This window comes from Trachymyrmex cornetzi, unplaced genomic scaffold (genome assembly GCF_001594075.2).
Source record: "Trachymyrmex cornetzi isolate Tcor2-1 unplaced genomic scaffold, Tcor1.1 scaffold99, whole genome shotgun sequence".
Classification (NCBI taxonomy): Eukaryota; Metazoa; Arthropoda; class Insecta; order Hymenoptera; family Formicidae; genus Trachymyrmex; species Trachymyrmex cornetzi.
This window is the reverse complement of record NW_017300343.1, coordinates 3,584,195-3,602,402: the sequence shown is the minus strand read 5'-3', so window position 1 is coordinate 3,602,402 and position 18,208 is coordinate 3,584,195. Positions and strand designations below refer to the sequence as shown.

The 18,208-nt window shown below is 29.7% G+C and overlaps 3 protein-coding genes across 3 annotated transcripts in view; 2 read left to right on the top strand and 1 right to left on the bottom strand.

Moving 5' to 3' along the window:
* The first annotated feature begins 847 nt into the window (after positions 1-847).
* On the top strand, positions 848-6,481 carry Patr-1 (Protein associated with topo II related - 1). The gene is made up of 9 exons (XM_018521519.1): positions 848-886; positions 1,472-1,663; positions 3,160-3,574; positions 4,132-4,241; positions 4,322-4,812; positions 5,156-5,369; positions 5,448-5,648; positions 5,725-5,991; positions 6,130-6,481. The coding sequence occupies exons 1-9, from the start codon at positions 848-850 to the stop codon at positions 6,385-6,387; spliced, it is 2,187 nt and encodes a 728-aa protein (XP_018377021.1). The 3' UTR covers positions 6,388-6,481.
* Positions 6,482-11,787: 5,306 nt separating this feature from the next.
* Positions 11,788-15,047, bottom strand: LOC108770147 (nucleolar complex protein 2 homolog). Its single transcript, XM_018521520.1, has 12 exons — positions 14,956-15,047; positions 14,566-14,779; positions 14,260-14,495; positions 14,089-14,195; positions 13,913-14,019; positions 13,679-13,833; positions 13,347-13,574; positions 13,093-13,281; positions 12,900-13,019; positions 12,690-12,821; positions 12,392-12,613; positions 11,788-12,295 (listed from the first exon to the last, which is right to left on the bottom strand). The coding sequence occupies exons 2-12, from the start codon at positions 14,738-14,740 to the stop codon at positions 11,882-11,884; spliced, it is 2,085 nt and encodes a 694-aa protein (XP_018377022.1). The 5' UTR covers positions 14,741-14,779; positions 14,956-15,047; the 3' UTR covers positions 11,788-11,881.
* Positions 15,048-15,361: 314 nt separating this feature from the next.
* Positions 15,362-18,208, top strand: part of LOC108770149 (Regulator of cullins 2) — a 53,563-nt gene continuing 50,716 nt past the window's right edge. Inside the window, exon 1 of the mRNA XM_018521524.1 lies at positions 15,362-15,708. Within this exon, the coding sequence (XP_018377026.1) occupies positions 15,555-15,708 (154 nt within the window). The 5' untranslated portion in view covers positions 15,362-15,554. The remainder of the gene's footprint in view (positions 15,709-18,208) is intronic.

The following is an 18,208-nucleotide window of genomic DNA, read 5'->3' as shown; positions in this document are numbered from 1 at the left end:
TTATAAACTGTAAATCTAAAAATATGAGCGAAATATGTAAAAATATGCTATATAAAACATACAGGGCTGAATTCTCAAAACGCAATATTTCTTACACAACAAATTTATATTTAAGTTAATTTCTTTATTAGTCAAATAAAAAAAATATGTCCTAAATGTAGATATATTTTAATTTGCCTAATCATAAAAAATATGGATCGAAATTACTGAATCAAATTAGATTTGTTCGCTTGTTGCACTTTTTGCACTCAGCATCTGTGCTTTCTCTCTTTTCAATGTTCAAATATATATTCATCTTGTTTTAAGTGCAAAAATTTGTGAAGATTTCAAGGAATTTCAAGCAACGCGAGTAAACCTATCGTCTTCATAATTAGAGTGAACGTGCAACAAGTAAAAAGGTATGTTATGTATATATATATATATATATCATCAAAATATCATTCAAAATACTATTTCTTTTAATTACATCTTATACGTTTTCGAGACCTGAAAGTGTAAAATCACGATAATGGATTGTTTAGCAATTTAAATTTATTTATAAATGATGTACATACACATACCTTGTTAGTGTTGCAAACAAATTATGTATTTCGTTTGCGTGATTCCCATTTTCGATTCGTCACGATGCGTGGAGAAAGCTCGCTGAAACTGCGTTCGCCTACTGCGCAGTGCGCACTTCGCCCATTGCGCACTCGCCTTTCTCGAGTCTCTTTCTCTCTCTCTCTCGACTGACGTTAGCCGCGAGCAGCCGCGAGTTACGGCATGGCCGCCATGGCAGCTGATGCCTCGCGTTGCTGCACTTGACGTTTAGTTGGAACATGTCATTTTGCAGATTTCATTTTCACAAATGGCAGACACTTTTTTCGGTTTCGATACCACGCTCGGAGTAAGTACGGAAACGTATCGTTCGATCGTGCGCAGCTCGCAGCCCATTTTTGTGCACAATTCCAACAGGACACGCGATCGTGAATCTTTCTCAATAAACAGTCGCGTCGCGGCACGTCCGTACTAGTCCGTACCTGCGGAAGCGAGTTTTGTTTTTCCGCCGACACTTCGTAGTCTTGATCTGAAACAACGTATTTCTCACGTATTTGCATTCGATTGCATTTTGTCCATAGCGCGCCCCCCTTCCTCTAAACAAATGATAAAATCATTGTACCACAGGGTTACGTTACGTCGTCTAACCTCATTTGTTTTCCTTACCCTAAGGGTCACTAACATGGAGCATCACGGATTCCGGTCGATCGAATTTGTTACAAATTTGCGCGTATCATTTTAATTAAAGTTTTATCAATTTGAGTCTGATGTTGATAAGAAATATCGTCGCTACAAAACATGGCTATAACTTTTGTAATCACTTTTTACAGGTCTTTTTTTCTCAAAGATCCTTGCTGATTTTTTCTTGCCTAGTTTATGTTATGTTGACATTTCCACGTTTCAGTAATAATTATTATTCGCTTGATATGATTAGGAGAACAATTTAGAAGATGGACTGGAATGTCCATTAGAAGAAGATGAACTTGAAGAGGAAGAGTACGATGCGCTGAATGATGAAACATTTGGTCCCGATGCTACTATTGGTGATTGGGAAGAAGATCATGAGAAACTTGCTGAAATTACTGAATCAAATCGCCTTCATAATCAGAGTGCAACAAATAAAAAGGTATGCTGCCATTCAAGATCTTTATAGTCTTTTGTTAGAGATATAGTGAGCTCTTTTGCAGATATATAGACAATAAGCCATTACTCCGGATCTATAATAGATTTTTAAGTCTTAAGCCATAAGGAATGAACGAATCACAATTAATTATTCTCCTCGCATTTGACTGTAATTGGTCAATTTCTTATGGCTTAAGGCTTAAAACACCTATTGTAAATCCAGACTTACCTGAGCTTTAAATCTTAAGCCGTAAGAAACTGACCAATCATAGTTGATCATTCTTCTAATATTCAACTATGACTGATCAATTTCTTACGGCTTAAGACTTAAAGCTTAAGTCGAATGCGAGCAGAATAATTGATTGTGATTTGTCCATTCCTTATGGCTTATGGCTTAAAAATCTATTGTAGATCTGGGGTAACACAAAAACTGTCTTATGATTTATGTCTTAAAGGTATTTTGTATTTATACACCTTTAGGACATAAGTCATAAGATAGTTCTTGTGTGTTACTAAAGACATAAGACTTAAGTCAGAAGGTGCTCTGTTTTAAGATTAAAAGTCAGCTTTCTGCTAAGGCCCTAACTTTCAGTAATTTGGCATTGCCTTTCGAGAGGTAAAGATCAAATGAAATCTGATATATGTATATTATAAGTGGATTTGAACCTAGATTTTTATACAGAGAACAGATGCTCAACTTTTTGTCACAGTCACCACAAAAGATACTATTTTCTTTACTTATATTTTACAAATTAAAGTTTGAGAATATAAAATCATGAGTATTTAAGCAGTCACAAGTTATATTTATTTTGATAAATTAGTAGAGAAGCAACGAAATATAAATTATTTATATATTATAAGAATTTGTGTGTTATAAAAGTATCATTATTATTGTTATGCTATAATTGTTATAGGAATGTTACAAAATATTATTTCAAGTCGTTATTTTCAGTTCCACAGAAACATACCAGCAATTGTGTTTGTAAATAAAAGAATATATACATGCATATATATATATATATATATATATATAAATCTGTTAATAAATCAAACTAATCAAGACTCCTTAAAATATATGCTCTTAAATGTATGCTCTATTTTAAACTTGTCATATTGAAATTAATTATATTGTGCCATCTGAATTTTTAAATTAAAATATAGGTAATGTTGACGCGGTAAAACTAATCAAATGTATTATATCCAATAATTATCTATGACTAGTTCAAAACAGACAATCGATGAAAATAGTCTTTCAACGTAACATACATAAATACCTTGCTAGATATTTTTTATTTATTTTGAACTTTGAAAGAAAATTCATGATTCAATAATGATATGATCGATTTCATAAGTCTTTATATAAATATAACTTGTAAATGATCTTATAACATATTTCATTAAAAACGCACTTTTTCTTTGTCTTCTTATTATTAAATTTTTAAACAAATAAATAATTCCATGTATTAAATCTTAAACTTTATATGCTTTATATTTTTACAGTCTATTTCTAACATAAATATCGAAGATAATTTATCACATTTGGTATTGGATAAGGAAGGAATAGTTCCCCGACCTGGCGTTTGGGGTAGTCCTTTGAATTTATCTCTTCCGAAAGCTCAGCCGCGATTATCTTTACCAAATGCTTGTACGGTGGAAGAGTTGGAAAGAGGGCTTATTGCAAATAGGCCACCACCAGGTCTCAGCAAACCACAAACGCAACAACAACAGAAGAAATCTGAGGGTTCGCTTCTTTTTGAGGCCCTCTCTTTGAATGAGAAACTTCAAGTTAATGGCCTACCTCCACCACGTTTTCCACCAGGATTGGGTCTACCTGGAGCACATCCTATAGTTTTGCCCAATATAAGGGCACCACATCCTCAGTTGATGCAACATCCTAGAATATTAGGCTTAATTAGTAAGTATAATATTATTTATAAGTATTGTATTAAAATGTATGCAGATTTGTACATATATTTGCAAGTTATATGATAAGTACTCGGCGAATATAAATTTCAGAATTTTTTTTTAAGTTACTTTATTTAAAGCTGGGTATATACTTAATGAACAGCGAATGCGAAAATTTGTGTTATTACTTGTTACACAATAAATGTCGCACAAGTTTAATTGTGCAGTGAACATCGAATTTGATCAAATGCTAGTATTTGGTGCAATCAAGAAAAGGAATAAGTTGCTTACAAACATAAATTTCCAAATACTCGCGTTTGTTGTTCGTTCGGTATTCGTTCAATAAGTGTATACCTAGCTTTAAATATGTTGCTCAATCGTCAAAATTATGTATTTTATATTTCCACTTATATATCTAATTTTATTTGTTACAATTAATATGAAATCGTTGGCTATAATTATCTGCTTTAATACAAAATATTACAATTGATTATAATTTAAAAAAACTAAATTTTTTAATTAATTCTTGGAATATTTCCTGACATTGGTTATTCTTCTATTCATTAGATCAAGCTGGTACTGTGTTACGTTATCCTTCTCCACCGCATTTAATGTCACATTTAATGCCACAACCAGTTCCAAGGCAACCTCTTCACGGTTCTTATGGTTTTCCTCCTGTAAGTTTCTTTTACAGATTATATATTATGATTATTAAAATAAAATGTTTTTTTAAATGCAATTTTTTATTGCGTTCCAGCAACTACATCCTAATTTAGGAGGCCCACAGTTCCTTCGACCAGATCACATGATGCCTGCATTTCCTAACAACCAAACCAATCATCAGCAACACCAACATTCTTATTCACATTTAGGAAATCAGAGAAACCAGAACAGATCTTACTATCATAACGAACAACAAGCTGGACATCAAGCATTTTTTAAAAATAATCAATATCCTCATCGTAATCATGACAGAAATAATCAAAGACCTTATCATCATCAAAATTATTCTCACAACATTAATGGTAATGCTTCGGGAGAATACGAACACTCAGGAAAACTTGCTATAAAAGCTCATGAGAAGCAATGGTTAATTAATATTCAATTATTACAACTTAATACAATTCAACCGTATGTTGATGATCACTATTATGTCGTATTCTGTGATAAACGGAATAAACAACATGCAAATCGAGAACAAAAAGATAAAAAGCATCATAATAACAATGGATATCACAGGGATCATAGGTATGTATTTTTATTTCTATAAAGCTTATATATTTTCTACACACACAATAATTTATATTTGTATTTTACATTCCTATGTTTTAACGCGTGAGGATTTGCATTTTTATGATAATATAGCATTGCAAAATAAGTTTTCCACTAAACATGTGATAACGTTACTTTTTTATTATAATCGTAGAATTTAATGATTTAAAAGAACAGTTTATAACGACCAATGAGATAACTGGAAATATCAAATTTATTTATTTTTTTTTTATATACAGATTGGTTATTTATTTCTTAAAATTTATTTATTTACATATTTTATTTATTAGTATTCTTAATTTTTTTGCTTGACTTTTAGAGATTGGGAACCATCACCTCAAGCCGCTTCAAGATCAGCATATACGCCAGCTCAATTTGAGAATTCATTAGGCAAACTTCATTGCAGTAGTGTGACAGCACCACGTAAACTTATCGATATGGATGTCGTATCAAATAACGACTCTCAATCTACTCCTCAGTCTCAACAGAAGGACACTAAAAAAACACGACAATTACTTCTTGAAATTGAGAGAGTACTATCATATTCTCTAATATAATTAATAAAATAAATAATTCGATAATGCATTCTTTATTAATGTTATTCTTTATAGCTGTTTACACTTCAATTCAAGCTCGAAGATCTGAGTAATCCTCTCGCTTTAATTCCGGAACCTCAACAGCAACAGGAAGGGGAATCTGACGTAAATACGATTAAAACTGAACCAGAATTGATAAACATGATTTTAACATGTATGCAACAGTTAATACAAGATGACAAATTAGCTAGTATGCTAAGTATTCGAAAAGGAAAGGTAATTTGATGGATAAGAGACGAGACTTAAAATTTTATTATTTTCAGTACCTTATATTGCATTTATATGTTAATAGACGTTACTACTGCGTTTTTTACCTCACCTGAATGTGACAGAATATAGTAAGCAGTTGAGAGAATTGTGGACTGCGATATTTAAAGGATTAGCCGTGATAGGCCGTAGAGATTGTCATATATTAACAGATTTTTATTCCGAATTTCGAAGATGGCTTGATGCTGTGAAAGATTTTGATACTATATTGCGATTAGCAAGAGCATTATCCGACTCTGCTACTAATCATCCTGTTAAAAATAATAGCTTAACTTTTGCTCTTCTGAATAAGGTTAGTTACACACACACACACACACACCACGCGCGCGCGTGTGTATAATTTTAACATATAACGATTATGAATCTTTCAACAAATTCTGAGCATATTTACATAAAACGCAATTATCTTATTTATTATTTGTTTTTTCAGTTTGGTGTGTCTGCAATAGCAGCGATGCTCGAGCAAGTTGAACAATTGTGTGACACAGATGATCCTCTGCCTTCTGAATGGTCAACTTTTGTAGTGACGATAGTTGAGTTGATTGGTGACTCGCCACCCTGTGTTGCACCTTGTCAACCAATTACTACAAATACGCTCAAGAAACATCTGAACCGGATTTCCAGTTTAAAACTAGAAAGGTATACAGCGCTAGCGTGCTTGTTGACTGATGCCAATCCTTTACGATAGTCTAACGTTAACAAATTACATTTGAGTTTTTTTAAGGTTCGTCTTTTTTTAACTTGCAAAAAATAAATTATGCTAAAAAAAAGAATGATACATACAGACAAATATTTTAATATAATTACTAATGTTATTGAAACATCCATTGTGTATGATAATATTTCTAAATAGATGCCATGATTTTACAAAGTAGATTAAGTATCTGATGCGAAATATTAAAGAAAAGGAATAAAATTTATATATATATATATTATATATAAATAGAAATATTATAAACATCTTGATGCACAATGATGTTTCTTACTTATATAATATCATCTTTCATTGTATATTTTGTAAACATTAATCAGTTTAAACTTATAATTGCTAACATGACGAATTACAAATCAGAAAAAAACAGCATTAGATAAAGTAATAGAATTGCATGCCAATAATCCTTTTAATAGCTTTTTTAAAATTATAGTAAATTTTGATTTCTACTTTATGTAAAATTGGTGTTTAACTCACCGTAAGACACTTGAAGTTATCATAATGCATTTCATTTATAAGGATTAAAAATATTGATCTATTTCCTTTATAAAATATATTGTATATAATGAAATAAGTGAAAATGATAATTTCGAATGCCTTACCTTGTATCAAACTGCGCATCCTGTCTTCTTATTTGCTATATTTCATATTTCTTTTAATTTATGTAATTAAATTTTAATTTGTTTAAAAGTGGACTAATTGAAATTTAAATTATTTTAAGTAAAGAAATATACAAAATTTATAGACTTCTTAAATTAATACAATGGAAAAATAACGGCAAAATACAAATAGGCCGCCAAAAATTACCGCTTATCGCGCTATAAAATCTGTAATTTTTAAGTTGAGTTGTAATGGATTGACGATGTTTGGATCCGCATGCAATCGTTGTTGGAGATGGGGTGAGTTTCTGGTTAGCATACATTAATTATGCAAATTAATATCTATCTATTCAAAAATATCTTGTTGCAATTGTTAGCTTGAGTTCCACTATCTGCTCCACTCAGCTAAGCAATTGGTTAGCACAACATTAGACTATGTTGAAGATGGTTGTCTCTCACCATATTTCTACTACGACTGCATTATTGCAGGTCGGAACTACGATTGTGCGAGACGCAGTTCGACAGATTTTATAGTGCGATAAGCGGTAATTTTTTATTGCTGAGGATTGCTCAAATAGTGAGCCGAAACGTACAAAATTGATTTCGTGACATATTAATAGATATTAGTTAACATTGCGCAATATAATATCCAGCGCTGACTTTTAACGCCCATTTGTATTTTGCCGTTATTTTTTCATTGTATTAAATTATTTTGGCTACAAACCATATAGATTTTTTTATGAGGATTTTATATCCTATATAGAAATATAGTGATATTTTACGTGTACATATTAAGAAAGCATTTTTCTCTATTTCTTCGTAAAATGAATTTTTTCAATAACATCTTTTACTATACATGTAGAACAACTATGTTTACATTAGCAGCTTTTTAATTTGTGCTGTTAAATGTATCTTTTAAAGTTTGGTTTTATGTATAGTTTGCAATTATGTACGCACATGAATATTATACATGATAAGATGATATTTGGATATGGAAAATAAGATGGGATGTGTAAGTTTTCTCTTTTGTTTATATGAAAAACAGATATCTATGTTAATATACATACATTACATATTGTTGTAAATGAAATCAATAGCGCTAGAAAAAGAAAAAAACTTGCTATCAGTGTACAGATGACTTATATTTTGGAAATAAAAACAGATAATCATTTACACCGCATTGTTAAGATGTAATAACAGAGACGAGAGTAAACAATTGCATAAGGTAGTTATCAACAGCAGAATTGTAGTAGTCTTTTTATAACGTTTGTATTGTATATTAAGTACTAAAATTAAATTTCTATTAGTTCGAACATCAGAAGCATATGTGACAACATAATCTAGTTTTAAACACAATTATAGATTCATCAATTTAGGAAGTGTGGTCTCTCTTTCTTTTCTTATCTTTTTGATATAAAATAGTTGTTGTAAGTCAGACACACACAATCTTGTGATTGCATAATGAAAAGAAAAGAGAGAAAGGAGATTCTGTAATTGCAATGTGTGTTTGCAGTACCGTAAGAATTTTTAAAGATAATCTAAAGTGTTGTATGAAATGACATGGCCTTTAGAGAGTACTAAATGAGATGATTACTTTTTATCGCAATTTAACTACAACTTTGTTTATGTACTTCTAACTTGTATATAGACTGATATTACGGTACGTGAGAATGATGAATGCATTTTGTAATTAAATACAGAAATATTTCAGTTTCTAACATGTCTCATGATGTAATAATAATATTTTGCAGAAACAATTTTCAAAGTTACAGTTTCTTGTTACTAGTTTGTAGTCTTAACAAGTGTAATAATGATTATCGACTTGAGTAATATTTTTGAATTGTGCGTGAACATTTTGTAAAGAAATTATTAAAACCATGAAAGCGTCGCACACTGTTTTGTAAAAGTACAATACAAATTTAGTTACAAATATTTTTCGCGCCAGTTTTCTTTTTAACGTAATTCGCTTTACTATCACTAGTTAGGTCATTAAAAGTTAACTTAAGATACTGCAGCATTTCAGTCGGTTACATTTATATAAGTTACGTTATCATATAAACACACGTTATATCGTGCAATTAGAGTTTGTACGATTTAAATAATAACAAACATGTTACATGATTTTCCTATTTCTATTAGATAACATAAATACAGCTCTGATGATTATTAATTAGATCAGGGCTGTCCAACACTTTGCTCATGAGTCGAAAACGCTTCTCCCTCTCCGTCATCTCAGTAGAGCGAGACGGAGCGAAAATAACAAAGGATAGGCGCCAAGGCTCCGCCTGAATTCAGGTCTGTCTGAGATTCATAGAATAAAGGAGCCAAGGGAGAACCCATTTCTCAATAAACAATTATTGTAGCTGTTTTTTATTATGTTTATTATGCTCAGCAGTGAGAGATACCCAAAAATTACAATAAAATTTAATCACAAACGTTTCCACCTTTAATTTGATCATCATCAGCGATTTTTACAACTTATGATGACCAGATTAAAGGTCGAAATTTTTTAATAGATTTTATTGTAATTTTTATTTTATGTTATTGTATATTTATTTCCGCATAAGGCAACAAGCGTTAGCCCAAAAGCCTTTTAATACTTAAATTATTTTAATATTTTTAAAAAATTGTGCAAATAAACTGTCCCGAGAAAAAATGTATTTTATATACAATTGTAAATAATTATATATTGTTAAATTATATTATTAATTCTACATAGTTATATATAATTTTATATACATATAATTGTACTTAACTATTTACATAATTATATATAATTGTATATAAAATGTGTCCATATGTACACAATTACATAAAATTATATAATTTTATATAATTATGTAAAACATTTTTTCCTGGGATTGTATTCTTAAATAACTGTCTATACATTTTATGAATCTTTATTCTATGAATCTCACAGAGACCTGAATTCAGGCGGAACCTTGGCGCCTATCCTTTGTTATTTTCGCTTCGTCTCGCTCTACTGAGATGACGGAGTGGAGGAAGTGTTTTCGACTCACGAGCAAAGTGTTGGACAGGTCTGAATTAGATGAATTGAATAATCGAACAAAAGACGAACCAAACGAGTACTCACCTATTAATGCTTACAAATAATTTATTAATATAAAATTCTAAATTTTGCTAATTAGTCTTCTCATAATATTAGCCTTTCTCATTATTATCGAGCTGACAAAAAAAAATAAAGTCTATGTTTTTAAGCAATGCTGAAAATTTAGACGATACATAATTGATCCGTAAACAAAGATGTATGTCTGAGAAGTCCAAAAAAGTTACATTACATTCTTCTTACTATGTAACTATGGGCTCGCACTTCTTTAGGGTAAACTTAATTGTAGATGCAGTGTATTTATGAATTGTTTCAAACACTATGAATTTTTAAATAATTTTATGATTAAAGGAAAAAAATATATGCGTTTTAGAATATAATCTTTATTTTATTTTAAATGCTTAAACTTCGCCCTGTCAATTTATATGTTAAAGGACATTAGGCGATTATTAATGGGTATACTATTTTTTCTTAAGGGCTACTAAAAATATGTATGTATTTTACTAATATATGCATATATTAATAAAGCAATATGCCCTTTTTACTCATTCATATAATAGTAGAGCTTAGTTTTTTTTTCTTTTCTTTATCATCATCATTCATATATTCGTCACAATAACTTATATATTATATTTGCAGTTTTTTTCATTTTTGTCTCGACATCAATTGTTACAAAACAGACATTGTTTCAATGTTATATTGCTGTTGCTAATGCACTAGTTGTACTAAAAAATTCATCGTAGCACAGCATAAAATGATATGAATTAAAATCTATTCAATTTGTATAGCGACAAAAATTTTATTGTCGACGCGAGTAGTCTGTATGCTAATCACATATATATACATATACATATATCTGTTCCAATACGGATATGAATTATATCACAATATTGTATAATGAGTTATGTCCCATATTTTGTTTGTATCATCATGCAAATTGAAACTTGCTAAAAAAAAAGAGCATGCAACAACGTCTTCTTGTAAAGTAGATAAAATTAGAGCGAAAATTGTGCATTTGCTTTTTGTGTCATTAAAGATATATTTTTATAAAAACGATATGTTTATTATATATGTTTAGAAACGAAACAAATGTAATGGAACGCTATAAAGAAAAACAAAATCGTTGAATTAATTTAAAAATTTTCATAGTTTATCATCATTACGTCTATTACATACTTGTCGGTGATATGCCTGTATATTTAAAAAATTGATTGTAAATTTATAACACAGTCTGAAGATATAATTGTAGCTATTGTGTATGTACAGAATTGATCTAATTTGAAATCAAAGTCTTAAATAAATGTTTTGCATCCTACGTATCTTTCGTATTTTTTTCATAAAATTATTTTTTATATTATTAGTATTATTATATACATCACAAATATTCACTGTATACAAAATTTCTAATTTTATTTGTCATAAAATTATTATTATAATTATAAATATACGCGTTTTACACATGAAGTATTTCTTTCTTCAACAGGCGCTTTATGCATAAAAGATATTGGAAAAAAAAATGATAAAATTTTTATTAACAGATTTGGTCATATCTCGCGTAACATATACGCGCGATATCTGTATAATAATCAGAATTATTATACATATAATTATAAGGAAATTACTGTATAAGGGAGATGTATTTATATTAAATATAAAGATATATATAATAACAAAATTCATATTTAGATATAAAACAAATATATTCCCATACAGCATACAACGTATCTTGGATACATATAATTGTTAATTCCAAAGTCCAGAGTGATCTTATCCTTATTTTTAACTTTAATTATCATTGTTTCTATTAATGCTTATGTTTTTTCTTATTCAATTGTTTCTCTGCTCTTTTTTCAGATCCCATTTCTTTCACCTGAAATTTAAACTCATCTTCGCTATCTTCTGCATTCTGCTCATCTAATTTATGTTTCGTTGATCTTCTCCCAACGGATATATTGAATTCTTCTTCGTTCTTCGTAAGAAGTTTAAGTTTTTGGGATTCATGAAGTTTAACGTAAGAAGAATAGAATTTGACTATTGTTGTGCCATCTGTCTTCGTTCTATTTTCCCAATTTGTAATCTCTGCCATACTTTTTAAGTCTATTGTTGCTTTACTACGCTCGGTCTCAATGTGTTTTCTATTTTCTTCAATCATATTTAGAAGCAGTTTCATTTTCTTGCAATAAATTGCTACATGACATTTCTCCAGAAATTCTTTTAACTATAAGATAAAACATATTGAGTTAATATTTTCGATATATCTAATAATACAAATATTACTTCTGGTTTTTTAAAGTTTTGTTTCTTCTTAAAATACCTGTATTATACAAGGTGTATAGACTTCTGGAAAATATATTTTATGACTTTCACTCGCCGCATGCTCCAGTATAAGATGATAAATAGTTTCAATAATACTATCTTTGAAGCCATTTTCTACAAATTGTGATTTCGATACTTTCAAAATGCAAACGAAGGATATAGGTTTCATCTTCATCATAACTGTTTTATGCCTTTTATTAAAATCATAAGATTCCAGTATCTAAAAAGAAAAATTTATTACAAAGTGATAATATACTCTACGATCACAATTATCGTTAAAAATGTGGAAACAATACCTCGAGAAGAAATGGCAAAATAGGTATGAACGTTCCGGTTTCTTTAGAAATGGTTATTAACATTTCTAAACAATAGAATCGCAATGGATAATATTGCGCAGTTGGATTAATTTTTATTGTTCCTATAATAATCTATAAAAAATAAAGCATTTTTCTACTGAATTATTACACTATTTTCATTGCTTAAATTTTGTTTAAAATATTTAGTACCTGAACTAAGGGATATAACAGCGATCGTAACATTGATTTATCCTTTGACTTGGTTATTAATTCTGTCCAAAAGCGCAAGGAATTTATATACTGCCAATTATATACAGCCTGAAGATTTTTCTAAAAATAATTTTAGATGTTATTAATAAATTTTATAAAAAGAGAGAGTACATAATTGCTATTTAACAATTACCTTGTTCTTTAATGTTACAGCATTTCTTAAATCAATCGCTAATTGCCTGATATGTAAAAAGGCATGACTATACGAAGTATTATGGTCAAGCAGATAAATCTCGAGCAAAGATTGTCTCATGAAATTTATTCCTGGTAATATGTTGAGTGAAATAAATTTCACGGTTTGAACGTATTCTTCATACATAGTCTAAAAAAAACTTAATGATACCAATGTTCGCAAATATTTTCATTATCATATCGTATGGATCTTACCTCTAATAATTCTTCAAATATAAATTCTTTGCTAGTTGCAATATGCAAGATATTTAAAAAGGCTATAACAGGAACAGTTTCTTCTCCACTTGACCACAGCTTTAATAAGATTTTTAACAATGATTTAATTGAAGATGAGAATGATTGAAAGTAAGGCAACATTTGACGAAGATGCTTTAGAAGCACTGTGAGAGTAGCACTATTGGACAATGCTATACTTTGCAATAACTGTGAAACAGATATATTTATTAATATATATTATATATATATACATATATGTATATATGTTTATGTGCGTGATATAAATAAAGGATTTACCTACATATACATACTTTAATCAGATCCGATAAGTACAATTTCAAAACTTTTTGTATTTTTTCAAATTTTCTAGATTTATGTGGTTTCTGCGATTCTGCATCCAGCTTCAAAATACGTTTAAATGCATCAGGCAAATGTGTTATACATAATTGTACCACGCCATTAAATGCTAAACATAATATTTGATAAAATTAATATATAATTATTTGAAAAATTAGTGATTTAAGATAAAATAAAACAAAACTAACTTGCACTTTCTTCTATTTTATATTGCGTGTTTGTATCTGACGATACTGCGACATTATTCAAAGCTGCATGAAAGGCCTCTATAACACATTTAATAGTATCAATTGATCTAAAAAGGATAATACTCGGTTATTACTTTGTCATTAATTCAATACAAAATAAACGAGAAAAAACTTACTTATCAGTTTGTATTTCTTGTTGCCAAGTTTTCAATAATTGTATAGTAATTTTTTTAGAGTTACTTTCGGTTTCTTCTAGTGAAAGATCACTATCGTAGCTAGCAACCTGGATATTTAATATTATTAAAAAGTATAAAAAATAGTTAAAATTATATTTAATAAAAACATACCTCTAAATTTTCTTCAGAAATGTATGCATCATCCAAGTCTACTGAAGAAATATCATCATCTGACATTCCAAAGTCCAAAAGATTTTTATCATTTCTTTTCATATATTTGTAAAAATCAGGATCAGTATCTTGCAATTTCATTAATGATTTTTTATGTTCTGCAGGGAGAGGCAAATTGCTCTCGCTATGATCGCTATCCCTGTTAATATCACTATCAAGCTGTTCGTCATCTTCATCTATGTAAAAGAATATCATAAAATTGAAGTACCTAAAATATCAAACAAATTCTGATATTTTGAGTCATACCTGTGTTGTTACTTGTTTCATCACTATCATGTACATCACTATCTCCATTATTTTCAAAATCTTGTTCAAAGAACTCTTCCATAGTTAATTTACTTAAATTTGTTTTCTTTTTTGTATTAACTGCCATTGTCTTTTTTTCTGATGACTTAAGAGGTTCCTGCTTCATTCTTTTCATTTTTATAATAAGTAAACTTCTTTGACTAACTCAACTAACCTAGGAAAAATTATCATAGATGAATATAAATTTTGAATACAGAATATAATTAATATATGACCAACACACGTGAGCAAGAGAAACGAGATAAACACGTGCATAACCTTTCCATTTCCCACTTTTTTATTTTTAAACAGTAACAATTATATATATAATAAAAGTTTTGTTTTTCTTACCTGCATTCTTTATTTTACTGAATTATTCATACATAAAAATATTAAATATATATTTATAAATTTATTTTGCAATTCAATTTTTCGACGCTTCATGAACAATGTCGTCTATCGATAACGTGACGCGTAGTTCGCGTCAGTCTATAAAATTAATGTTGGTGTCACTAGTGTACGACAGTAAATTTTTGAACTGGGCCAAAATAAGTACACATACCTTCTAAAATTTTTAGAGTGGATTGTCATTCTGAAAAGTGAAATCTCACTTAAGATTGAAAATGGGGCCACTTTTATTCAAGATTGGCTGTATTTTTTATAGAGTGAAGTTTCACTCCAAAGAATTCAAAGAATATGCACGTATACGGTGCCGCGCATGCGCGGGAGTGTTTGGGTTCCGCAACCGGTGCAAGTGGCGCAATTGAAGTCAAATTGAGTGCAAAACGGCGCGACCACGCCACTACTGTCACTGGTCATTGCCACTGTGCGTGTGTCACAGACGTCACCGGTCACAGTGTGTGGACCTACTGATTCGTGATTGCGCTGATCGGATCGCGGTTATCTCCTCGCGTTGTTTCACGTTCCACCATCGTTTCTAACCTCAAACCATGGGCGATTCCGAACAAGATCCAAGTGATCGAATCGATGGCGACAATCAGAAGAACGATAAGATGTTTACACTGAAGAAATGGAACGCCGTGGCCATGTGGAGCTGGGACGTCGAGTGTGACACCTGTGCCATATGCAGAGTCCAGGTTATGGGTAAGCTATGTTTTGGTTATGATTTTGTCAACTCCGTACCGTTTTGTTCTCGGTTTCGTCTTCCCGCTATTTTATTCATTTTGCTCCCTTACGAAAAATGTTTGCGTTACGTTAATCATATAATCACGCTGACATTTTCATGCAGTAAGAATTAATTTATATTTTTTACTCCAAAACAACAGCAAAAAGTGTTATTTATGTCCATTTCTACCAGAGTTTCTACCAATGTAGATTTAATCTCAGTTTAACGTTTTGTTCTTCATCTTTTTCTAATTCTAAAAATTAGAAAAAAGTTAAATCGAGGTTAAAATTAATATATATTGTTAGAAAGACACATTATCATGTTATATCCCAATAATGACAAATTTTTGTTGGCATTTTATGCCAATAATATATATAACATAATATGTGAACAGAATATGATCAGTTGATGATACATCACCTAGAAATTAACCAGAAACTGTTATTTTTTAATCATAATGGAACATATAGATAAATGTATAATTAACTTTCATCTCAATTTATCCTATTGTTTATTTTTTCTAATTCTTAGACTTAAAAAAGACAAAGGGTTAGAAGTTAAACCAAGATTACGGTAAATCTGCATTTGTAAAAACTTGGATATAAGAAATTTATGTATAAATAACACAATTTGCCATTGTGTTTTCTAATAAAAAATATTAATTAATTCTTACTGCATGATATGATCATGATTTATATTATTAACTCGATAGAATTTACGACAAACACTTTACAAAATATGTTTTTGATATATTTGATCTGAGCTGTACTGCCTTACCTATTTATTTGAAATACAAAATGTTTCCGAGGTGCGTTCTTTTTGACACAAAGTGCGCATCATTTTATTCTTCTTTAATATTTAATGAACAATAAGGATAAAATGATACATAATGTGCATTATGCATGAAACCGAATGCACCTTTCGCAAACAACTTAAGTTGTATCATTTTTTATGAGTTTAAATGTGTGTATGATATCAACACGAGATACAAAGAGCCTCCATGTTATTATTTATTATATAATGATTGTGGAATGTTTACTTTTGGTTGAGTCATATGAGATTATATATATTTATTTAAAAAACTGCTTTTTATTCAGATTTAATTTTTCAAGAACTTTTATATTTTGATTTATGAATTTTGTACACTATATCATGTAGCATTTTTATATATGAATTCTTATTAAATTGGTAATTGCTTTTGTAATTACGCGTCTTTATCTAATAGAAAAATTGAATAACATTGCTAATATAATATTATTATATAAAAATATCAAAAGGGAAGGATAAAAAATTAAAGCAATAGTTTTACATAAATGTATCATTTTATATAGCTGTAAATAATCTTAAAATTATACCACATAATATATATATATATATATATATATATATAACTTACAAATTATTCGTAAACTTAATATGAGTATTAAATTATCAAAAATATTTCGCCATCTTCATTGTGCTTTGGCAAATAGCTTATGAATAAGCGGCAGGTATTACTTACAGTAGCAACAAATATAAACAGTAAATATAAGAAACAAAGAAATGCCGTGATTGGTCGTTGTACTACGAAGGAGAGTAATAACGTACTCAACTTTTATATAAAACAAGATATTGTGCACTTATTGCTTCATATGATATCAAAGTGAGTCGTACATTGAACTTCGCACAATCGCAAAGGAATGATCTTTTGTTCGAATGTTTATTTTCACAATTTTAAAATAAGATTCTGCTGTGGATTTTGTTCGTGCGGTACTTACTTTTACGCGAATGTTAAAATGAGATTTCGCGTGCTGCAAACGACGTCTATTGTGATATTATATAAGGCGTTCCAACGTTCACTGCCAGTGCTGCAAAATCTGTAGTGCACGTACGTATACTAGAAAAGAAAGATTTAACTAAAGTATCTAAAAAAAATATATCTAGATAAAGATTTGAAAATAATTTTGTTGAACTATTAAAATAATTACTAGATATCTCAAGCATTATGAGCACTTTTGCAAAAAGTTTTGTCATTTTAATCAACCAATTTGAGCATCCTACATAATTATTTTAACTGCCCAACAAAATTATTTTTAGATCTGTATTGATTAAATTTTTAGATACTTTAGCAAAAATCGTTCTTTCCATATAGAGTTTCAGTATTGGCTATGAATATCGGAACGCAGCCTAGAAATGCGAGAGAGAAAAGAAACTACGAGAAACGTTCCGCATAACGTTTTATCGTTCTTACACCTCTATCAAACAAGATTCTCTACTAATGGAATCTTTCTACTCGGACGCACGCAACTACAAGCACACTCTGATAAACTTATAAAATCGTATACTTGGTTTTTAACGTTTTCCAACGTATTCGTCAGTTGTCGATTATGATATGCATTTAGTTTGCACCGTGCCAAACATACTGCGAATGCACCCGGTCACATGCAGTAATTCGGAATAGATAATAAAACTTACATATTTACATTAGCTGTAAGTTGT